The 22,532-nt window shown below is 42.7% G+C and overlaps 2 protein-coding genes across 7 annotated transcripts in view; one reads left to right on the forward strand and one right to left on the reverse strand.

Annotated features, from left to right (window-relative positions):
- foxn4 (forkhead box N4) lies at positions 1 to 8,163 on the forward strand. Of its 2 annotated transcripts, XM_018668490.2 has the most exons (10): positions 4 to 1,337; positions 1,927 to 2,032; positions 4,482 to 4,648; positions 5,314 to 5,426; positions 5,525 to 5,635; positions 5,723 to 5,850; positions 5,952 to 6,048; positions 6,147 to 6,354; positions 6,463 to 6,855; positions 6,943 to 8,163. In XM_018668490.2, exons 2-10 carry the CDS (start codon positions 1,953 to 1,955, stop codon positions 7,191 to 7,193), a joined length of 1,548 nt encoding a protein of 515 aa, XP_018524006.1. In that variant the 5' UTR covers positions 4 to 1,337; positions 1,927 to 1,952; the 3' UTR covers positions 7,194 to 8,163. The 2 variants fall into 2 exon arrangements, with proteins under 2 accessions (XP_018524004.1, XP_018524006.1); XM_018668488.2 differs by having other exon boundaries at positions 1 to 1,337; positions 6,463 to 8,163.
- The window catches only part of acacb (acetyl-CoA carboxylase beta), a 21,553-nt gene continuing 6,961 nt past the window's right edge, over positions 7,941 to 22,532 (reverse strand). For 4 of the 5 annotated variants that reach the window (XM_018668480.2, XM_018668481.2, XM_018668484.2 and 1 more), the window contains 47 exons: positions 22,351 to 22,460; positions 22,135 to 22,245; positions 21,832 to 22,041; positions 21,554 to 21,724; positions 21,293 to 21,454; positions 21,035 to 21,198; positions 20,671 to 20,821; positions 20,484 to 20,587; positions 20,311 to 20,392; positions 20,075 to 20,220; positions 19,827 to 19,977; positions 19,587 to 19,721; positions 19,290 to 19,436; positions 18,997 to 19,185; positions 18,780 to 18,880; positions 18,595 to 18,683; positions 18,375 to 18,499; positions 18,175 to 18,288; positions 17,969 to 18,082; positions 17,790 to 17,879; positions 17,578 to 17,696; positions 17,070 to 17,093; positions 16,333 to 16,473; positions 16,113 to 16,212; positions 15,911 to 16,018; positions 15,750 to 15,806; positions 15,183 to 15,224; positions 14,876 to 15,091; positions 14,554 to 14,709; positions 14,095 to 14,298; positions 13,830 to 13,985; positions 13,622 to 13,744; positions 13,266 to 13,535; positions 13,015 to 13,112; positions 12,796 to 12,916; positions 12,593 to 12,703; positions 12,184 to 12,327; positions 11,982 to 12,102; positions 11,794 to 11,890; positions 11,586 to 11,682; positions 11,349 to 11,484; positions 11,072 to 11,249; positions 10,825 to 10,937; positions 10,550 to 10,704; positions 10,247 to 10,417; positions 9,693 to 9,829; positions 7,941 to 9,138 (listed from right to left, as the gene is read on the reverse strand). In XM_018668480.2, coding sequence (XP_018523996.1) covers positions 9,012 to 9,138; positions 9,693 to 9,829; positions 10,247 to 10,417; positions 10,550 to 10,704; positions 10,825 to 10,937; positions 11,072 to 11,249; positions 11,349 to 11,484; positions 11,586 to 11,682; positions 11,794 to 11,890; positions 11,982 to 12,102; positions 12,184 to 12,327; positions 12,593 to 12,703; positions 12,796 to 12,916; positions 13,015 to 13,112; positions 13,266 to 13,535; positions 13,622 to 13,744; positions 13,830 to 13,985; positions 14,095 to 14,298; positions 14,554 to 14,709; positions 14,876 to 15,091; positions 15,183 to 15,224; positions 15,750 to 15,806; positions 15,911 to 16,018; positions 16,113 to 16,212; positions 16,333 to 16,473; positions 17,070 to 17,093; positions 17,578 to 17,696; positions 17,790 to 17,879; positions 17,969 to 18,082; positions 18,175 to 18,288; positions 18,375 to 18,499; positions 18,595 to 18,683; positions 18,780 to 18,880; positions 18,997 to 19,185; positions 19,290 to 19,436; positions 19,587 to 19,721; positions 19,827 to 19,977; positions 20,075 to 20,220; positions 20,311 to 20,392; positions 20,484 to 20,587; positions 20,671 to 20,821; positions 21,035 to 21,198; positions 21,293 to 21,454; positions 21,554 to 21,724; positions 21,832 to 22,041; positions 22,135 to 22,245; positions 22,351 to 22,460 — 6,188 coding nt within the window. In that variant the 3' untranslated portion in view covers positions 7,941 to 9,011. The remainder of the gene's footprint in view (positions 9,139 to 9,692; positions 9,830 to 10,246; positions 10,418 to 10,549; positions 10,705 to 10,824; positions 10,938 to 11,071; positions 11,250 to 11,348; positions 11,485 to 11,585; positions 11,683 to 11,793; positions 11,891 to 11,981; positions 12,103 to 12,183; positions 12,328 to 12,592; positions 12,704 to 12,795; positions 12,917 to 13,014; positions 13,113 to 13,265; positions 13,536 to 13,621; positions 13,745 to 13,829; positions 13,986 to 14,094; positions 14,299 to 14,553; positions 14,710 to 14,875; positions 15,092 to 15,182; positions 15,225 to 15,749; positions 15,807 to 15,910; positions 16,019 to 16,112; positions 16,213 to 16,332; positions 16,474 to 17,069; positions 17,094 to 17,577; positions 17,697 to 17,789; positions 17,880 to 17,968; positions 18,083 to 18,174; positions 18,289 to 18,374; positions 18,500 to 18,594; positions 18,684 to 18,779; positions 18,881 to 18,996; positions 19,186 to 19,289; positions 19,437 to 19,586; positions 19,722 to 19,826; positions 19,978 to 20,074; positions 20,221 to 20,310; positions 20,393 to 20,483; positions 20,588 to 20,670; positions 20,822 to 21,034; positions 21,199 to 21,292; positions 21,455 to 21,553; positions 21,725 to 21,831; positions 22,042 to 22,134; positions 22,246 to 22,350; positions 22,461 to 22,532) is intronic. The other variant, XM_018668483.2, reaches the window with a different exon arrangement.

Genomic DNA, 22,532 nt, shown 5'->3' on the forward strand with positions numbered 1-22,532 from the left:
AAGCTGCTTTTCCAAATTCAAGGGTGATTCCATCCTCTTACACTGTCAGACAGACGACAGGTCTGTGAGACTCCACATAAAATAGTCGCTTATTTCCTCGATATTGGCAAAGTTTTTTCAATCTCGGGTTTAAAAAGTTCTTTGCCATTGTGCACAGGCTACAACTCAGTGAAATGCATGTTCATAACGACAATCGGCGACTGGAGGTGGGAAATGATAGCACTGTATTGTTTTTCTTGACTATGCTGTAACGTGTTACCAAGACATAACTCCTTCATCATGCCACAGGTTTTTTTCCTCCTACAGTAGAGCTTCTCTACAGACGACTATGTGTGTGTGTGTGTGTGTGTGTGTGTGTGAGCTTTTGCCGCCTCCTGCTGCAGCCCACCCCGATACCCTGCCCTCCCCTACGCGCCTCCCCGGCTCTTTTTCCCACTGCTGAGAGGAGCAGGACGCGGCCACAGCGGCGGGAAGCAAATTATCTACAAGCACTTCCCCAAAAAAAAGTTCACACTCACATACACAGATGCCACCACAAGTAGCGACTCACAACGTCTTAGACCTGAACGAGGGAGCTTACTGGGAATAACCTGAGAGGAGGAGGATATAGTGGAGCAAGATGGATATTTAATGATTATTCTTCCCTTTTTTTAAATTCAGTTCAGGTGTTTCTTTCTGTTGCTTTTATTGCGAATGTCTAGTTACACTATTTTAAAATACTGAACATTTTTTTTGACGCGCTGGTCTAAATAGTCTGATTTAGGCCTGAACTCGTCTATTTTGTGATTTACTGAGACGCACCTGTGTGCCACTGGTGGAGCAAACACACAGGACGGTGTAAGACAGACAGGAAACTTCCTTTCAAAATATCACTTCATCTCTTCAGTAATCATCCGTTACGAGGACTACATTGTGTGGATGGAGCATGGCCTGACTTTTAATGCAACAAACGTGTGTCTGGCTGCTTTTCGGAGTCGCAGTGGGGGAGCGCACATCACGGCTGCGCTTTGGCACAAAGTCCCCAGAAAACAGAGAGACTGAGAGAGAGAAATAAAATCTCTACTTCTTTTGCACTTGATTTGAGGAGGGGGAGAGTGGATGTTGTCGGGACTGTTAACAGGCACTGCATTAACAGCAGCTGTCAAACTCATGGGATCCTCCTGCCCCCCGGGCCGCTGGGAGCTCTGCTGAGGTCTCTACTGCGCATGTCAGAGCGCTGGACAGCTCCAGAGAGGGAAATTTAAAAACGGTTTTTGGAGAATCAAGTGCAGCACAGTGAAATACAGTAACAGGGGCTCGCGAGCGGCTCTCTCAATCTTCAGTATCATCGAAAACAGGTGAGTTTTTTTTAGGATTTCTATCTCTCAGCATCACAGTCACTCTCGGATTGTTAAACTTCATGAGCCAGTCGACATTTTAATTATTTTTAGACTTTAAGCACAATTTCTCTGTAAGCAGTAAGCCATTTAAATCTGAGACCAAAGTGTTATGTAACATTTGAACAGAATGCTTATTGAAGCCAAGATAAATTACTCAATTTATTCTGTGTAGATTTTTTTTTTTTTTAATGGAATTTCAATCAGTGAGAGTTAAAGGAAACAAAAACCATTAAACTGTGTAATGGGCTTCAGATACAACAAAGGCATACTGATGCCAAACAGAACATTTTATATACCGCTATCAGTTCATTCATGAATTTGTTTCTTCTTGTGTTCAATTTTATTAGATCTTAATTTGAGTTAAAATCTTTGCTTGAAATTATATTTTTAATAGAAATAGCACATGCTGCTCCACCATGTTTATCTACCAAAAAATAACATACTGTTCGATTTATTATTAATTTTGTATAACTACATAGCTTGTTTACTTCAGTTTGAACGCTCACAGAGGGTGTAACCTAAAGTGTGTTAATTCTATTTGTTGCAGTGCAGAGGCACCATATATCCCAGGAAATGATAGAAGGTGGAATTACATCCAGGATGTCAGGAATAATTGAGAATGCTGGGCATCATCCGTCTCCACAGGACTATAGGTAAGACTTCTGATTGAAAATGTGTTCCGCTGTATCTGTTTCTTTTTTTTTCTTTTCTTTTTTTTTTAAGAGCTGAATAACGCATATAGTTTTTGTCGCACATTGTCAAAACACTCAAGATCAACCCTGAGACGCCTCAGTTGATCACATTTTTATTCTTATAATCCCTTAAGGTGTTTTGCAGAGAGTCATGGAACAAATTGTCTCACCCCACTATGTTTAATCTAAAGGTAGACGGACAGCTCTTTTTGTGCGTGGGGGGTTGCATGAAAAAGGCGAGAGGAGAAAAAATCCAGAAGAATAAATGATTTTCAGTCTGAATGGATCTGTCAGAAACCATCAGCTCTGTTTACACTCCCGCTGTCGGCACACGGAGAGCCTGAGCCTCTTGGCCTGCCAGCTCAGGGGGAGACAGGGTGCTCTGGGTCACCAGTGTGCACAAGTGGCTCCCAATTAGAAAAGGAGGGAGGGAGGTGGGGGAGTGAGGGAGGACAGGAGCGAGGGAGGGAGGAGGTGCAATATTTAGTGTTGTTGAACCTCTGGGAAGGCTCGGATGATACATGGAGACACTGGCTCAACATGTTTTGCATCAGTGAGCAATTTCTATGCTGCTGGTGGAGAGAGAGGAGGGGAGGTGGGAATACCCCCACTGTGTCATCTATTTTACAGTTATTTATTAGGCATTCATCATGAGTCATTGCAACCAAGAGTAGATTTGTGAAGCAAAATCATAAAAGACCAGCTGTAGCAAATAGTACACACGTTTGATTCACTTTGAGTCATTACTTTTTATACCAAACAAAAAGCACCTTTGTAGTGTTTTCATTTGATAGTCAATTAGTTAAAGATTCTCCGATTGCTATGCTTGAACATTATATCTTCATTTTATCAGAAGTAAAAGAAAAGTCACAGTCAGATAAAGAAAAAGAAAAGGAATGATGGTCAGTCTCACAAAGGCACACCAACTTCAAAGCTCCCAGCTGTGATATTGTGATACTTTACAGGGTGTTAAATTCACAACGCCACCTGCTACAAACGGATGATCACTCAAAATCATTTACTGAGCAAGGTGTTGGAGGACGTGTGCTGCTGATTCCTGGCTGCAATGATGTCACCTACTCAGACGGCAGACACAGAGCCCTGACCTCAAACTACATTTTCAGCCCCCCCCCCCCACTTGCCCTCTAGCCTGAGGCTCCGTTGATTTCCCCCCCGTTTAAAGGAGGATGGGGGGAGCAGAGGGTGATGGAGGGGGGAGGGGGCGTTGGGGGCGGCAGTGAGCATAGAGAGGCTGGAAAGGGACAGGGAAGCAGATGGCATCCTATTTGTCCCTCTTATGTGAGGGCTGTCATTCCAACAGATTAATGCACAGGCTGGGCAAAGAAAAGAAACGACAGAGACAATCAAGGAAGGGTCTGGGGAAGACAATAGAGCCACGTGCCACTGGGCAGATTTGTCGTTTGGGACACAATAGGTGATCATTTTTCAATGGACAAGGCCAACTGTTGCAGGCAACATGTGCTGCTGTCCCATGTTTCAAACGATCTCATGCGTTGTTTACTTATGATTCAGCCAATGGTTAGGGCGAGACCATGGTCACCTGACACAGGGTTGATTTTTTATTAGAAGATTTGGTGTGTGTGTGTATGGGGGGGAGGAGGGGTGTACTCCTACACTGTCCACAGACCCACAAAGTAACTGAATAGTGTGTGTTGTCATAGCGACCCCAATTACTAAACCCTTGCCAAGTAAGTGTGTGTGCCGAGGAGACTGGAGAGGATTCAAGAGGATTCCTCTCTTTTCTTTCTTCCTCTTCGAGGCTTTCCACATAAAAAAACATAATGACTGAAAGCTGATTGGTACTGGCAGTGCACTGGTTAAACAAAAAATCCTACATCTAATCCAGTTTAGAGCACAAAATTTATAAAGGTTGAAAAAAATATTCTTAGGTGTAAAATCTATTGTGTACAATTAATTAGCTATTTCATAATTATTTTATTATTTATATTTGTACTCACAATCTACCAAAAAAAAAAAAAAACCCCAAAGACGCAAAAACTAAAGATAAACAAAGATCAGTGTGGCAGTCACGGAAAAAAAAAACCCCACAATAATCTCAACAGATGATTTACTCTGAATGGAAAGCTTGTTTAACTCCCTCATTGTTGATTAAAACTGTCACTGCTAAATAACACTTGTAGCTAATCTTCTTATGGTAAATCCTGGATGGCACAGCTAATACACAGCTTTGCTGAGCAGCTTTCATCTCCGTTTCCCCACATTCAGGCTCATTAGAGTGGTTTTAACTTTGAAGGACAAAATGTTCTATCAAGTGTTTAGATTTAAATTCCACTTGTGGTCTGCGTGTGTCTGTGCTGACAGCCGTGTTAACCCCCACCCAAACCACCGACCCACCCACCCCCTGTCCTCCCCACCTCCTCTCTCGAAGGCTTCTGACCACGGACCCCTCCCAGCTGAGGGAGGAGGACCTCCCTGGGGACCTGCAGTCTCTGTCATGGCTCACCTCCGTGGATGTGCCCCGACTACAGCAGATGGCTGATAGCCGAGGCCACGGCAACGGGCCCTCCCAGGGCAGCCTGTTGGAGCAACAGACAGGTGAGGTGACAGGGAGGGGACAGTGCAACATTCAAAAACCGCATCATCCCTCTGATTGGATAAATCAGGGACAGCTGGATTCCTCTGGATTTTCTGGCCCCTGCAGATATGAACACAGTTTTAGAGTATCCTGAAAGATTAAGGCCAATGAAAATAGAGCATGTGCTCTTCTAACCATTGGGAATTTTTCTACGCTAAAAACAGACTGTTAATGTCAATCAATCAGTTTGGATAGCTTTGGTGAGATTTGTTTCAACTTGCATCATTACTATGAACAACACATCAATGTGCAACCAGTTCTACTTAAAAAAAAACCTCACTGATAGCTTTGGTTTCCAAACATAGTGAGGTTATTTACAAGACTAATCCACAGACCTTATATATATGTTTAATTGAGAACCACATTCAACTCTCTGTCATTGTCATACATAGCCATATCATCCTGTTTTACTAGACAGGATCTGTTGCTGAGCTTCTTCTAAGTGCACCACACACCAGATGTATCTGAGCATCAATCTACAGCAAATGTTTTCAAATCCAAAAAATATCACCACAGATATGTGCATGAATAGAGAGCAGTCCACGTGAGGATAAAGAGGTTTGTTTGTGTTTTTTATTAATTGTTTTATTTTAACTAACATTAGTCTGGCTGTTGATCCTTACAGCTCAGCTGAACAACATGACGATGACAGCGGGACAGGGCTCCATGCTCCAACTCCAGAGTAACATGCAGCACAGCCCTCTGGGAATCAGCATCATCAACACCCACAGCGGAAGTGTGAGTTTCAGCGGCACCGCAAGAAATCTAAATCTTTTATGTGGTAAACTGGTGCTTATATAGCTTTAATGTAAAATGCCCCTGCCTTTGTTTCATAGATGTCCCCGTTCTCCATGAATGGCCTGCCCTCCCCAGGATACCAGTGCCCTACCTCAGTCTACCAGCCCACACCCCAGCAGGTGTACTCTCTAACCCAAACTGGACAACAGGTAACAAACTGTCAGCTAACGAGGAGCCTGATTTCATCAACAGAAAAATGGGATAAGGTCCTAATTATTTTCTCTTCTCTTTCTTAGTGTTCAACTGGTGGGCTTTATAGCAACGTCTCTTTCAACAACCAAAGTCTATTCACGCAACCTCGCCTGGCTCCACAAGACCAGGAGCTGCAGCCCAAGTCTTTCCCCAAGCCAATCTACTCCTACAGGTCAGCACAATAAAAATAATATAAAAATATCCACCAAATAATAATATGCCTAATCTGCTTTGAGCTGCATTCAGATAATGATTTATTCTTTTTTCCCTCAGCTGTTTGATTGCCATGGCTCTGAAAAACAGCAAAACAGGCAGCCTCCCAGTCAGTGAGATCTATAGCTTTATGAAGGAACACTTTCCTTATTTTAAGGTATGTTACTCTATTAATATTCCACACAAGGACTAAAAGAGAAAGTGTGTGCACATGAAGAGCGTGACTGATTATACACTGCCCCTCTTTCTCTGCAGACTGCACCTGATGGATGGAAGAACTCAGTCAGACACAACCTGTCCTTAAACAAATGCTTTGAGAAGGTGGAGAACAAGACGAGCAGCTCGTCCCGTAAGGGCTGTCTGTGGGCACTGAACCCTGCCAAAATTGACAAGATGGAGGAAGAGATGCAGAAGTGGAAACGCAAGGACCTCCCAGCCATCCGCCGCAGCATGGCTAACCCTGGTCAGGAATTTATTTACTTATTTAAAAGTTAAAGCTCATCCATCGGGCACAAGTTGACAACAAACAACAATGTCTAGTAAGACTGATAATCTTTCTTGTTCTCTGCAGATGAGTTGGACAAACTGATCACAGACCGCCCAGAGAACTGCAGACGTAAGGCTTTAGAGCCGGGCATGACCCGGCTGCCCAGCTGTCAAACTGGCCTCCCACTGCCCGTCTCTGCCCAGATGCAGCCTCAGCCTATAGTCACGCTGTCCCTGCCGTGTTTGCCCATGCACCAGCACCACCAGTTTCAGGCCCAGCTCCAGGCTCAGGCTCGACTGGGCCCCATGTCCCCCGCCCCGGCTCAGACGCCTCCCTTACACACGGTCCCCGACCTCTCCCACAGTCCCCTCACCCAGCAGCCCAGCAAGCCCCCTGATGATTTCTACAGCGTGCATGGTGATACGCACACAGAGGTGGATGCACTGGACCCTAGCATCATGGACTTTGCCCTTCAAGGTAATTACATTTCCCTAAGTGAGGCCTGTTTTTGTTTGCTAGATAAGTGTTGCATCAGAACACTGACCTCCTTATCCATCTGCTCAGGTAACCTGTGGGAGGAAATGAAGGACGACAGCTTTAACCTGGATGCTTTGGGCACCTTCAGTAACTCACCCCTCCGACTATCAGACTGTGACTTGGGAACAGCTAGCCTCCCTCCCTCCTCCGCTGGAGCAAACCTGCCGCTGTCAGACGTGCAGGTGACGGGCCTCTACACCTCCTACGCCTCCCAGGATCCCCTGTCTTCCCAGTACATGGGTGCACCAGCCAACAGCAAGCCCATTGCCCTACTTTAAAGCAGCTAAACTGTCACTAACGCAGTCAACGTGACTTATTCAACTATCTGTGGATATCTATGGATGCCAGCTGAAGAAGTCTGAAGTCTATTTTTTTGTTTTGTTTTGTTTTTTTGCTTCTAAACACACTGCTTTCCTACAGCCACCTGGGAACTACCTGGAGGAGGATGTTTGAAAATTTTTACATACAGTCCACAAGAAGATTGCTCATTAAAAACTAAAACTGTTGATAAATGGCTGTAAGAAACAGTATGTAAGACTTAAAATATCTAGCTTTGCCAAGCAAAGACTCAAAGCCTGTATGAGTACAAGGACTCTATGTGGAAAAGTATGTGTAAGTTAGTATCCACCAGTTTTTCTACTGTTCACTCTGCGTTTTAAAGCCCTTCCATACCGTAGCTCCCCGTTTCTTTGTCTGTTGTATTGTGCTAGACATTATTGCTGTGATGTTTTATTTATATTTATAAAAAGGCAGCTGGAGAAGGTGATGACTCTATCAATCTTTTGCTGTATATATTTGAATGTTTCAAATTGCTATCGCCACAGAAAAGCTTTCTTTTGACTGTATTTACCCACTTCATTCCAAAATGCAAACGTGTGCCAACTCTTTGAGTGATCCAGATTTTACACATTATTCTTCTACACACTGTGATTAACATGCCTGAAGTCAGATGTATTATGTTCATTAACTTGACCATAATAAAAAATCTAATGGGTAAATAAAAGAGGCTTTTGTTTTGCCAAAAATATATCAATGACATTTATTAACAACAGCCCTTGGTAGAATACTAGACACTGGAAAGAGTTTATATACATTCAAAAGAAATGTCATGGTTGATATTCCTGCTAGTCTGATCAGAGGTGAGGCACCTGGGGGACAAGTTTGGCAATTTATGTTCACCTTTGACGAAACCTGAGTCATAAGAGTTTCTGCTTTGTATGGGATATACTGACAAAAAAAACAGAGAAACTGAGAAATATCACATACAGTGTCACACTATCACCTGTCATTCATACCATTGTCTTAGGCACACAAAAACAAGAATCATCAATTAACACACAGACTGAAAGTGACAACTAAAGAGATGGACGACCGAGTCCAGTGTCAACAGTGAAATGAAAAAACCCAACTGCACTCATGATACTGCTTTAGTAAAAAAAAAAAAAAAAAATTAACCTGCTTCTCTATCTGCATTACAACACTGGTAAAACTTTTATATTTTTCAGTCTATGCAGAAATGAACCATTTACTGGCTCAGAAATCTGACTTTCTTTCTTTTGGAGTCTGATCAAAGAATCGATCAGCTGTCTAAGCTCATTTTTACATCAACTACATTCAAGGATGAACAAAATTTAATACCTTTAAATAAATGTCACAATCACAACCTAAATATTAAGTCTCCCATTTAAAGAAGCTTGTATAACTCTGACAGCAATAGGCTGCACAGAGCCTACTGACACTGAGTGATTGTGTACAAATACAGCACAGTGAAATGTACGTTACAGCGATAGTTTGTGAACCAGAAAGTTCCTGGACTCAGAAGTTGAAATGACGGACAGTTTAACTCTCAAACGTAAAAGACAAACAGTGGATTACGGATTATGACATCCCTGCAAAGACAGACAAAGCACTGTAGTGGTTTTGTGATCACTGAGGAATAAATCACTTTGTGCAAGTGTGCGTTACTGCAATGAATTGCCCCAACTATAATCCTATAAAATCATATGTTTTCTCCACCTTTCTACCTATACAGTACAATCAACTAGAATGGAGCTTTTTGTTCTCTTTAGTATTGTAACCTGATAAAGCTCCTCAGCTTAACTGGTGCTGGTGTTGTCCACAGTTGCGAGCAGATGCAAGAGCTTGGCCCTCTGGGAAGGAGTGATGTTCTGGCTCATGTGAATGATGCAGTCCATGGCTACGTCAGGGTTGGCCTGCACCAGGCTAAGACATAAAGAAAATTACAACATAAACAAAGAGTAGCTACTGAACATGCTGACAGGACCATGAAAATGTAGCGACGGTGAGACTGGCCTGAATTAACGTTCAACATAGTGCACTCAGCAGTCTATTCTTTGTATTTCATTCTGCAATTTTTGCTTGTGGTTGAAGCAACTATGATTTGCAGTGGCCTGGACCCCAACATATCAGAAACTCTGGTAGATGCCAACCACTATGATGACTCAATATTAAATGACTGTGCCAAACCCAGACAGCATACCAGTGAGGTTTCAGTCATAAGCAGGGCTCTATAACAAGGAACATATCCTCAGCATTTACTTGTCTTAAATGTGTCAATGTGAATATATATGAGCAGAGAAATTACAATTCTACAGTTTTAGCTTGACAGGACTTAGGTGTTAAATAAACACCCAGACTTCAGTGCCTTGAAAGCAATGACGCTAAAATATTATAAAAAATTCTAACATTTATTAAGATATAACACATAAATCTTGCTACTAACAGTCCACAAGATGAGTGAGTGTGTATCTGCATACCTGCGGATGTGTTTCAAAGTGTTTTCTCTTTTCAAGTACTTGATGTTTTCTCGGATAGCCGATCGAGTGCCGTCCTCCTGGGACAAATGCTTCTCAAGCCACTCGACTACTGCTTGGTTATTATCCCAGAGGTAAGCCTGGGAATGCAAACAGGAAACAAATCTAAATCTCTGATCAGTTTTTAACAATTGAGTGCTCATAAATATAGACTCACGATTTGTGATCTAGAGCCTAAAACTGTCACTGGGTATTCATATGACAAGCAACAAAAGAGCTTTAGTTTTTTAAGCCTTTTAAGTTATGGTTGATAGCCATGTTCACAGTCACATACAGGGGTTAAAAAAAATCTTCACAGGTGTCTGGTAAATAAACATGCAGAAAAATCATTACTCTTCAATGTCCATAAAATAATAATAAAAAAAAAACACTCAGTTTGACAAAAATGGAGCCATTAGCTCTGCTTTAAGTGCACAGTTTTATAGACATTTATCCCCACTGTTTAAACTACGTGTTGGGCATTAGCAGAGAAAGTAGCTCTTGGTGTCATCACATACCTTAACTGTTCCCTCTGTTTCAACAAACCAGCGTCGCAGCATGGACTGCATGTGTCCGTCACTGAGGTCCTTGTTGGCCTGCAGAATCTCACACTTCACCACCTGCTCCAACAGGAGGCGACGTAGACGCCAGTAGAAGAAGGTCCGCACATTCTTCCAGTCCAAAATATCCTGTCAAGAGGGCATTGTAAAATATTATATAGTGGCATAATTCTCCTCTAAATGCAGTTTTATTTACTGCATGTAATCTTACAAACATGTTCCCTAATATAACATCAGAGTGTTTGAGAAGTGTTCACTCACAGTGATGACACCCTTCTCCTGCATCCTCCCTGGGGTGTCATGGAGGTCTACAAACTGCACTGCCACCTGGTGGTAGATGGGTGACAGGAATTCCTCCCTTGCTTTGAGCTTTGCCTCCAGCTCTTTGCACTGTTTGTCAGACAGCTCTGGGGAAGCTGGTGAAAACAGAAGAGCTCTGAGTCATTCTAAGGTTACAAAGATCCCAGCAATATTGAAATTATGAAGAAGTTAGGAAAATATAAGTGATTGTATGAGTTGAGGTAAAGAGCTTTTACCAAGCTGGTCAACCAGACTAGCATAAACTGAATCTAGTCTTCTCATGGTCTTTAGCAGGTCCTTCCTCCTGAATTTGATCTCCACTGTACCCTCAGCCTCCAGCACACCCCCTCTGGACAGACAAAGCACCACAGGGAGACAAAAAAAGATAGACAAACTTGTAATTACACACACATCTGTTGTTGAGGTTGGAAAACACACACAAATTCCAACTATTAAAATATAAGCATCGCTACATTCATGTACCTGCTCTCCCTGTCAGCATAGAGCTCCATACACAGTGGGTTGATGGTGGGGTCAATCACCACCCAGGACCCTCCCCTCAGCTCGGCTTGCGGTGGGATGTACACCAGCACCGGCTGATGGAAACCATGCAGGGCATCCACAATATAGGCCCCAAACTTCAAGACCTGGTCATACATATCTAGGAGGGTAAATGGGTCCAAGAAGATGTTATTTTAGAAATACAACTTGTCTTGTATGCTATGCAGTCTCTCTGCAAATTTCAGTATTCATCGTATACCCTTCATTCCTCCAGAGAAGCCCCTCCAGTTAGCAAACACCATGAGAGGAAGACGTTCACGGTTGAAGTCACAAATGGCCTGAGCTGTTTTAAAGGCTGAATCTGGAAACCACACCTGGCCAGCCTGCTGCAGGACCTGACAGGAGCACAGAAAAACATAAGGGCAGAAGTGAAGAGCTCTTCTAGTTAGAGTCATAGTCTACTGTATGACATCAACATGTGGAGAGATTTACTCACTTTAGATTCGGAATCCAGGTTGGCTGGATCAGCTGGGACAGTGAACTCTACTGAGCGTGTTTCAACAGCAATGACACCAAGAGGGATTCCTCCTAATCTGTATTCATTCAACAGTATAAATAATCAGTTTAAATGTAACCTTTAATAACCATTAAACATGCATATGAAACATTTTGCAAGTGTGCACACTGGGTATAGACAGATTTACCGTGCTCTTCCCACTACCACTGTCTGAGCCCAAGACCCCATGATCTCCATGAAAGAGCCGTGGTCAAAGAATCCACTCTGCCAGGTGCCTTTCGCTGCTAATGAGACAAACGAACAATGTTAACAAGGAAATTTATTTGGTTTACGAATGAAATGGAAAAGTTTTAGAGTTTAGATCATGCAACTCACTGGGGTGAGGTCTCCCAGCCAGCATCCAGCGAGGGTCATATGGTGCTTTTGTAGGAGTGAATTCTATCTCTCTGTCCACTGGATCTGTAGTTGCTATAACAGGCACAGGGGAGTGTTTGTTCTGTGAGGAGAGAAGAACATCTTTAGTTAGTGATCTGGTTCAGTTATTGTATATATAGATCTACAGATTTCTCTACAGAACCTTTGGCATGTAGGAGAGCCACTGGAGGATGGTGAAGACGCCCTCAAAGTCATCTGGCACAGTGGTGTGAGTGACTCCATTATTGTGCATGATCTGAACTCCTCCCAGCTGGTTGTTGGAAGTGTAGACCTCTCTGCCCAGAACCTGTACAGAATCACAGACTTAAATGACTGCTGTCACAGATTTCTTTAATTAACCAAGGCTAAATTTTAATCTCTCAGCCACATCATATTTCAATTACTCCTGCATACTCCTGATTATTTTTCCAGTTCTTTCTTTTTTTGCCTCAATTTGTTTCCCTTTAGGTAGCAGAATCACAAACAGAGCAGGACTGACTGGGTGTTATTTTAATGACAAAACCCTGTATATTCATCATCATCATCAGCAAAGACGGGTTAAAGCAACAAACCTTGTTCAGAGCACCTGCTCCAGTCAGGATAATGTGTGAGTTCTCCACTTGAATCACTCGCTGTCCCAAACGGACCAGATAGGCTCCGATTCCAATGGCACGACATGTGACCTGCAAGAGAATTAAGTCGCTCAAGAAAAAAAAAATCCCCAGAGAAGTTGACTCGCTCTGGCTGCTGAGGGAAGTCAGATTCACATTCTCACCATACTGATTGTAATAATCTCTTCATAAGCCTGAGAAGTTTCTCCAGCAATGGTGCCAGAACCTCGCAGATTCTCAACACCAAGACCATCAACCTTCCCGATGATGTCAGTAATGATGTACCTACAATGGATGGGCACGTTGGCAAGATTAGCAAATCTCTGTTATCTAACTGAAAAAAAGGTAAGGGTGTCTTATATTTCAAGTAGCTGACGTTGTACCTGGACTCTCCACCTTCCTCTACATGTCGACAGTGAACAGCATTGGTGGAGCTGATACGTGTGTAGTCCTGAGGTGTCAGGTAAAGGTACTTGAAACCCTACAGAAAGACATGGAAATTACTGAGATAGTTTATATTTATATTATTTTTATTTAAAATGTCAAACTGCACAAACGTATTAGCGTTCTCTGTGCTTATTTCCTCTACTACCATAAGGTTAAAATGTGATGATTAACATATCTCAGAGGTCACCTTGTAGGGGTCAGCGGGATCAATCCACGCCACCTGGAACATGTGTTTGATTTCTTCAGCAAGGCCGATGCGTGCTCCACTGTTGGCTGCGATGTAAACGCGGGGGATGCCCTCGGCCCGAGCCAACTCAGACGCCCTGAGGTACAGCTCATCCTCCTGAGGACCGAATGAGCCGATCATGTGAGTGATGTCATTACAGATGACAATGATGTCCCTGCCCTCTGGGTACTCTGGAGTCTTCATCTTCATCCTGAAGGCGACCATTCCCACCTGAAGAGTGGTTATAGAGGATATCAGTATCATCACACTGAGACAGATTGTCAAACTGTCATAATTATTGTAAATGTTCATCCTACGTCATTGTCTCCAGGCAGGCGGTTCATCTGCACTAGTCGACCTTGTGGGTCCAGAACCAGCTCAGTGCACATCAGCACGTCTTTAGGGCATTTGTCCCCTGGTCCCCAAAGCTTGAATAGTGCCTAAAAGAAGATGTTCAATAGAGTCAGAGACCTTATGAACATCAGAGGAAAAGGGATTATGTCTAATGCAGTGACTTAGCAGTACTTGTCTGAACATCTCAGGGAAGTCATAGACATATGTGGTTCCCAGAGTTTGAGCCTGGAAGCGTTTGGCCTGCAGCAGGTCTTTGGTCACATAGGGAGTGTTGATTAGCATGCCGTGCAGAGGACCCTGCTTGTCTCCATATGACTGGAACATGATCTGCAAAGGCAAAAATGACAAGGTGTCACATGAACAGTCACATAGAACAAGTCCCCTGCAACATAACACAAAGAGCTTCAAGGAGGCTGCCTCAGTCTACTATCTTCACCTGTCCAGAACTTGGGTCGGTGACCTCCTTGTACAGGCTGATATCCAAATAATAGCCAGACTCATTAGTGAGAAACAGACGGATAGGAACGGCATTTCCTGTCGGTGTCAGGCGGATGTTGATCTTCAGCTCTGCCTGCAGGACACGCAGCTTCCACAGACGGCTGCCATAGCGCATTACCATGGAGCGGACGGACTCCTCTATCTGATGGTCCCAGAGAAGAGAACAAAGATGTTACTGAGTGTTCAATTACATATATTTATTTTGTAAGACTGTACAAATGATAAGTCTGCATATACAATTACTTCAAGCTAAAATCCCAACAAATCATTAGCAACGCATTAAGAAAATATCTACTGTTAACAATGGTGAAAATATTTATGGGAATCACACCCTATGTGTAGAATGTCAGTATAAATACATACATGTCAGTGTATATAGTATGTGTTGAATACCGACCTTAGAAGGGTCCATGATGACAGTTGGGACAAAGTTGAGGAAGATGTGGTTGCAGTCTGTGCGGACACTAGTGTTACTGAAGGCCACCTCCAACTCATCCATGGCCTCCAGGAGAAGACGTTCTCCCTCATTTTGAAGGTATTCAAAGGAGGCTTCCTGGTTGTGTAAACAGAGAGATTTAATTATGTATTACTGCAAACATCAGGTACAAACAGTACTATTTAAAATTCTCTAATCAAGCTATCAACAAGCTTTTCACCATAGAAAAACAGTTTGTTTGTTAAACAATTGATATGCTGTACCTTCCAGTTTCCCCTCTTACCTTCGTAATGAGATCTGAGTGGCGGATAATAGCTCGGATGAAGAATCGGTAGTCCGTGACTTCAGCACCCTCCTGAACACGAGCCGCGCCTAGGTAGAGGTGCATCTTGTGGTTGGCACAGGGAACAGCTGTCAGGTCAAAGTTCCTCATGCGGTTGAGCTCCAGCTGAAAAGCTAAAGCCGGCTCCAGATTTCGGTAAATACGATCCTCTTGGAACTGAGGAGAGGCACAGTTAATGGGAGGTCATCATCTCCTCAGACAGCAGCATGTTGGCTCATTTACTCTATTCAGCTTACTAAAAACTTACCCCGTCTCTAGCTCTGAAAGTGAAGAACTTGGGAAATTCTCTCTGTTGAAATGAAATTGAAAAAGAATAATATTGAGAAATAACGTATGTGGATTTAACACAACCATGTTTAATAGAAAACAAGGTAAACAGACATGTGTATGTGGTCTTACTTCTAGCTTACAAAACAAAGAACTGACTGAGAGGCTAGCTATGCTGGGAGCAGACTATCTACAATATTTTCTTTAAGTTCTTTTTTACAAGAAAAGTCAACCAGTCTTATAAAACAGAACAAAGGTTTTCAAAAGAGTAAATTGGGATTTAAATGTTCTCTATTATGAAAGCTAGACGCATCATAAATGTAATGGAAATAGCACAAAACCTTAAAATGAAAACTGAATCATATACTTTTTCATTCTCTTAATGATCAATTTTAACAAAGTAATAAGTACAAACTAAGTTGTATGTGTTTTTACATGAAGACCACCTGTGATCTACGGCACATAAAAAACACATGTTGAACATATATGTACAATAATAGTGTGCCCAATGAAAATTGTTTGTTGGTGATTGTTGTTGTGGAATTACCTTTTGTGCAATCAAAAATGTGATTCTCCTGATTCCATACTCAAAGAGGACTGCTCTCTGTAAAACAATAAACCATTTTCATTTCAATGACAAAAAACTAAAACAATATCTCACATTCATAATAATCGTGTGTCCTGTTTATCTTAGATCTGGGAGCTGACCTTTGACTGGGCGAAGGCAGTGAAGGCTTTGACCAAAGCATCGTCATCCTCTGTGTCTGCTGTTTTTATGGACACATTAATGATGTGGATTGGGTTCTCCCTTGTATTCTGTATGGGATGGAAGTGAGACAGGTGGCTGCAGAGACACAGATGGAAACAGCCTTTATATTCATAAGGTAGTGACTCTTACAGGGGCCCTCACCTTAAAGTTTTCCTCCTCATAGAGACTGGAGCACGACTCAGAAAACGGAGTACTCTCCAAGAGTGGTTCTGCAAAACTGGAGAGAACTTCATCGAAATTCCTGCAGAAAAAAAGAAAACACATCAACATATAAAACCTTTTCTTTTACTTTGATCTGCATATCTTAAAATATATAAATAAATAAGAGAGAAAGGAAAACTATCATCAAGTCAAAAGTGACCTTCTGAAGTCGTCAAAACACTGGAAAGCCACCATGGCGCCCATGCGCTGGCAGGGTGGAGAAAAGGCTCCCTCTAGGAAGAGCTCACTGCCCTGCCGCCTCATTTTAAACTGGCCTGATCCATTCATTGGTACAGGAACCCTAAAGAAGAGACACATAGGCAGTGACAGCAAGACAGGACCACTGAATGATCACATAGAAAGCTTTGCTCTAGCAAAACAACAGCCAATAATACTGATACAGAGAGCAATTAAAGCAAGTTTGGATGTTTTTATCTATTTACATTGTAATTACATACAGGTGATAGGTACATTTCATGTATTAAATTGAAAGGGATATGAATTGATGTTATCAAGAACAATTGTTACTATATCTGATTGAGAGTTGCAAACCAATAATCAAAATCTGATGCTGGAGAATACAGGCTCCCCATTCGGTAGCAATCAATGAAATCTCAGGCTTGAAGTTTTTAAGAGGAACATGAAATAATTCAAAGATGCACCTCTCAAAAAGCTCAGGATTGCTTTACAAGTTGAGAGAGGCAACAAAGAAAAATATAGAGAAGCTCAGCTAAACAGTGAATTAGGAAGGACTTGTTAGAGGAGTCCTTAAGCAAATGTTTCTGGTTTCAGAGGACGGAAGGAAAAAGCAACACAGTGCATCCAGCATGCATTGCTGTGAGACATACTGTACGCACAATCAGGAGGTTTGGCTGGCTGGGAGGAGCTTTACTCTACCTGTTCAGAGTAGGGCTGCTCCCTCTGAAATAAGATGATTGACAGGTGAATATTAGCAGTGGATGATCAAACTGCACCCCTACCTCTAGGCATTATGATTAGATTAAAGCACTTTTACACTACGCACATTCAGATTCAGTACTGTCCAGTGGGAGAAAAACAGTCTGCATTCAGAGTTAGTCATGAGCAGTCACAGCAACAGTTTAAAGGCTCTGCACCTGTGCCACTATACTTAAGGATGACTATGATTTATACTGATTCATGTTTCATGATAAGTCAGGCCAATTTCATATAAAATGATGGCTGAGAGCTGAAGGACATGAAAAGCTGCTCAATCAGTTGACGCCCACTCTGTCATCAACATAACTTAAAGGTCTCAAAAGAGAGCAGAGTTGAGGCAATATGTGTTCAGTTTTGGTCATGGTAGATAATAATACTAATAATAATGTGTCATTCATCTGTGGCTGAAGAGCCTTTGCAGCGCACTTCTGTGAAGGCGATATGTTACCTGTTTGGATGCGATGACGGCAGCATAAACTGAAAATCTACAGCGCATGTTCCGTCCTGCAGCTGGTGATGCTGGATGCTATTGAGCTCATATGCGATATAAGCTCTGCGCACATACACCTGCAAGTCAAGACGGAATGATTTAGCTATCGCTGATCAAGAAATAAAAATGCATTAGAGAGGAATCCCTCAGTGTGAATCCACTAACCATACCTCCAAGGCAGCCATGCATACAACTTGGTTTGAGTGATAGAAGAAATTAGGCAACACGTCAAAAATGGAGGTTTCAGAGAGGATGAGTTTCTGTGGGAGATGAAAACAAATAGCATTCATTTGACTTTCAGGCTGCTAAAATTTTATGATTACAATGAAATGTCTCACACGTGGCTAACCTTCAAGTTTTCTGGGCAGAACTGGTGGCCATACATGTCAATGGCTGACAAGAAGATGGACTCCACCTGGTTGTGTCTCAGTTCGTATGATGGTAAATGGGAGGCAATCAAGACCTGTGAGACATTACAAATACTAATATTATACTATATAATACTATATAAATAATTAATCTGTATTGCTAAAATATAGAAAGAAATAGTCTTACCTGTCTGGCTCTCAAGGCCACCTTTGAGTTCTCCATCTTGCTGAGCTGCGTGAATTCATTCAGAATAGCCATCAGCTCGTCTGCCAGGGTGGGATCTCTTGCGCACAGCTGGTCCTACACAAAGTCAAAGACCTGCATCACATTTCAAAGATTTCATGTAGGAAGAACGATTAATGTGTCCACGTTGGACAGAGTCTTACTATGAGCATGATGACCAAGATGTTCTTCTTGGAGACCTGGGCGTGAGAGAAGATGTACTCCAGCACAGGACTCATGTCAGGTTTGTGCTGTTCTCTCAGGTTGATAACACACTTATCATAGTGAGCTGTTTGAAAGACAAAGAGAAAAAAAACTCAGTTACAATAAAGGAAATACCTCATTTAGAGTTTTCATTTGAAGCTGAAAGAGCATTAATGTCACCTTGCTGAAACTGCATCTCTACTTGCAGGTATCGCCTCAGCAGATCCAGAACCACAGACTTCATATAACCACGGATTCCACTGCGGTACCTGAACGCAACATGTTCAAACATGTGTCAATGCCAGTGTCATTCATATATGTTATTATTGCTGCACAAACTGCATCTAACCAAAAAAAAAACAAACCTCTGTACCAGCTGTACGATACTCTGAGTGTTCATGAAGAAAACCTCTCGGTCAGCCTTCCTTTGTAGAGTTGCTGCATGGCTGTCTAGAATATTTGCAATCTGGAATAAAATAAGGGAAACATCATTACAATATACTGACAAGAATGATTGTTTGCATTTGGTATGCGACACAGTCACAATTTCAGTTAGTACTTTGTTGTTGCATGGGCTTTTACCCTTTGACTGGGGAACTGGCAGAGGACAGACGTGATATTGCTCGCGTACTGAGCCATGACTTTGCGGATATCTTTCTCAACGCTAGGTGGAATGCGACCCGCCACGCTGGTCATGATCTCCTGGAGTTCCAACAGCGGCAGGGACGGGTCTCTTAGAGTCTTCATCAGGGTAGCAACCCACTGTTTCAGCTGCAGAGATAAACATGCAAACCAAAATGCACTCATAAAAGTCAATAAAACTTAGTGATGTCTGTAATTCAGGAATGTGTAGCAGCAGAGGGACTGTGATGTACCTTGCTGCTGAAGTAAGGTTCTTCGAGACAATACCCATCCATGACTTTAACCAGGTTTTCGAGAACACTGTGGAACACCTGGTGGAGCTTTTCCCCAACCATGGGGAGCGGCTGCTGGGGTGGCAGTATGGCGGTGTTGAGCTCCACCTGTGACAGAGGGAGAAATGGGAATAAACAGTGTTCGTTATTATCTGGTATTAGGGAGAAAACAGATACAACATGGTACATCTATATAAATAACAAGGCACAATTAAGAGATCTATTTATGTGCTCTAAACAGTGAATTGGAAAATCTACCCGATGTATACTGCTGGGGTCATCCAGGTCCATATGTGCCATCACACAGCCAGGCTCCAGTACTGCTCCAGGTCTCTTGACAAAGTGGATACAACCAGACTGCTGCACAGTCAGAGTCATCACCATCTTCATCACCTGAATCCACCGCACAAACAGCCAGTCAAGGAAAATACCAAAAGATCTGACGTGTCTTATGAAATTAGAGGTGTTGTGCATTTTACCAAAAGCTGTCAAAGTCACCTCAATCTCAGCGTAGGTCTCTCCCGCAAAAATGTGGCCTCCATCTTCAACTAGGTACTGCAGCAGCTTGCCAGCAGAGGGCGACCTTAACACAGTGGGATCCTTCTCCTTCTCAAATACACAGGTCTTGTTGCCAACAGTGATGCGGTAGCTGTAGGTTAAAAATTATATTAGAGTGATTAAACAGATGAACAAAAGTATAATAAGCAAACGCGGTTCATCCAGATTGTACACAGTCACAGTCTTGCCTGTCTACTTCCTCTTTCATATAGGTGGTGTGGCTGCTGCCGTCGTAGGACAGCAGGAGGCCTCCATCACTCAGCCTGTGGACATCGATTTCAATGTTGGAGCCATTCATCATGATGACATAAGTTGTTGGGGACTGGCGAGCTACCTGCAGGCAGCATCGGTGATAATTTGTTGATTAATAAAGGGGCAGAGTTTGAATCAAGTAAGGCACGTGTGAAGGGAATAAAGCAGATACCTTGAGGCAGAACTTGACTCCTTCATATATTAGGTCCACATTGACAGAGTTGAGGAGACTGGCTGCAGGCAGCACCTGGCCTCTAGGGATGCAGAGGATGATGTTCTTAAAAGCCAATTATATGAGTAAGAATTGTACCGAGACCTTAATAAGAAGGGACTGTGTCTACTGACCTTTCGAGGGAATGAAGGTAGTCAGACATGCTCTTTCTGAAGCTTGCATCAGCAACATGCAAAGCCCCACAGACAATACCCAACATGGTGTCTGGTCTCTCTGCCTGCAGAAAGATCATGTGGCTTCAAATGATCCAATAAAATAAAAACTACACAAAGGCCTGGCACCAGGTCTTCAGTTTCTTACCTGCACTTTCTCTGCGATCAGATGATCCAGCCAGCCAGTGTCAATATCATTGTTTCTGAAGCTCTCTGTCTCTAGTAACTTAATGAGGTATTCAACAGTTGTCCTGAAGTCACCTCTGATGGACAGCTCCTTCATCGCCACCACCATGTTCCTGAAGCATATGGCAAATATTACGCCTGATAAACACATGTATCCTGCGAGATTTAGATTTTATCTTGTGTTAGCCTACATTTCCTATCCTTGAAATACAGAATCATAAACTATCTTGAGTAACATTGACAAATGTAAGATACCTGAATAGATGCAAAATTATATTGTATTATTTTGTTCTAAGATTTTACAGTATTATTGGCAGGAGGCTTACGAAATGGCTTCTTCACGATTCTCGCCCCAGGAGAAACAGTGTCCAAACTGTGAGTCCGCAAATTCATGCAGGCCACCCGTCGCACCCACACTGAAATAACCCCACACGTTTTTACTGCTGCGGAAGTTCAGCTCCTGCACCGTGCCAGAACTGGGCTTGAACCCCTGTCAGTGACAGCAGGAGGACGAGAACTGAGTGATGCAAATAATAAGCGTGTAACAAAACTGTGTTTGGAGTATTGATGAAATTGAGCTCTACCTCATCGGGGTTCTCGCTGGTAATGCGAACAGCTATGACGTGCCCTCTTGGACTTGGCATGCATTCTGGAGTCTCAAAGTTAATGATACTGTCGCCCCATGGAGTTTCTCCATAAAGCAAGCGGATGTCCTTAATTCTATGAAGGGGGATTCCCATCGCAATCTATCAGAAATGAATCACAGAGTTACTGTCTGTAGCTACAGTCTTGTTAGGTGTATGATGAATAATTTTGTTCCTGTGGTATAATTATATCTGGTTTACCTGAAGCTGGGCAGCAGGCAGGTTTACATCTCCGATCATTTCTGTACAGGGATGTTCAACCTGCAAACGAGGATTCAGCTCCAGGAAATGGAAACTTCCATCTTCTGAGAAGAGATACTCAACTGTGCCTGCGCTCACATAGCCCACCATCTTGGCCAGACGCACAGCATACTGGCCCAGAGAGAAATAGGAGACCAAATGTAAAACTCTAAAACTAGGAAGGCTGAGCTGTTTCTGGTGAGAATATACAGTATGTGCATGCAGTGACATAAACTAACCCGTTCCATTTGCTCGAATGTTGAGAGAGCAGCTATAGTGGCAGGAGCCTCTTCTATGATCTTCTGGTGCCTCCTCTGGATGGAGCAGTCTCGTCCAAACAGAGAGATGGCATTTCCATACTCATCAGCCAGTATCTGAACCTCAAGGTGTCTTGCATGCTGAGCCAGCTGCATGATGAAGATGGGTGAGCCAGGTACCTCTGTCTGAACCTACAAGGCAAAGAAACACGTTCAACTGTATAAAGTTTGTTTATAATTTACAGAGAAATTAGGCATCAGGCTGTAAAATGTAATTACACAAACCTGTCTAAAGGAACTCGGAAAATCCTCAGAACTTTCTACTTTACGGATACCCTTTCCACCACCACCCTCAGAGGCCTTGATAATAACTGGATAACCAATTCTCTCAGCTCCCTGCAAACAAACAGCAGATTGAATATAACTTAGCAAACAGATACTTGCCTAATGGTAAAAATGTAAGAAAATTACTATTATGATGAGTTTGTTTAATATGCTTACTGCCAGTCCATCATCTACATCACAAACACAGCCCTTTGTGTAGATCTCAGGAGGAACACTGATCACATTACCCAGTCCTTGGTCCACCCCCGCCCAGTCCACTCTCAGACCTGGAGCACAATGACACACCAAGTAATAACATGAAAACACTGTCTAACATATACCACAGCATATAATACATC

The sequence above is a fragment of the Lates calcarifer genome, linkage group LG13 (genome assembly GCF_001640805.2).
Source record: "Lates calcarifer isolate ASB-BC8 linkage group LG13, TLL_Latcal_v3, whole genome shotgun sequence".
NCBI lineage: Eukaryota > Metazoa > Chordata > Actinopteri > Centropomidae > Lates > Lates calcarifer.

Bases quoted from the DNA above. Each gene is read 5' to 3' on its own strand.
- foxn4 (XM_018668488.2), top strand. From the start codon at position 1,953: ATGATAGAAGGTGGAATTACATCCAGGATGTCAGGAATAATTGAGAAT. The intron at 2,033-4,481 runs GTAAGACTTCTG...CCTCTCTCGAAG, and splicing joins CCGTCTCCACAGGACTATAG to GCTTCTGACCACGGACCCCT. The intron at 5,851-5,951 runs GTCAGCACAATA...TTTTTCCCTCAG, and splicing joins AAGCCAATCTACTCCTACAG to CTGTTTGATTGCCATGGCTC.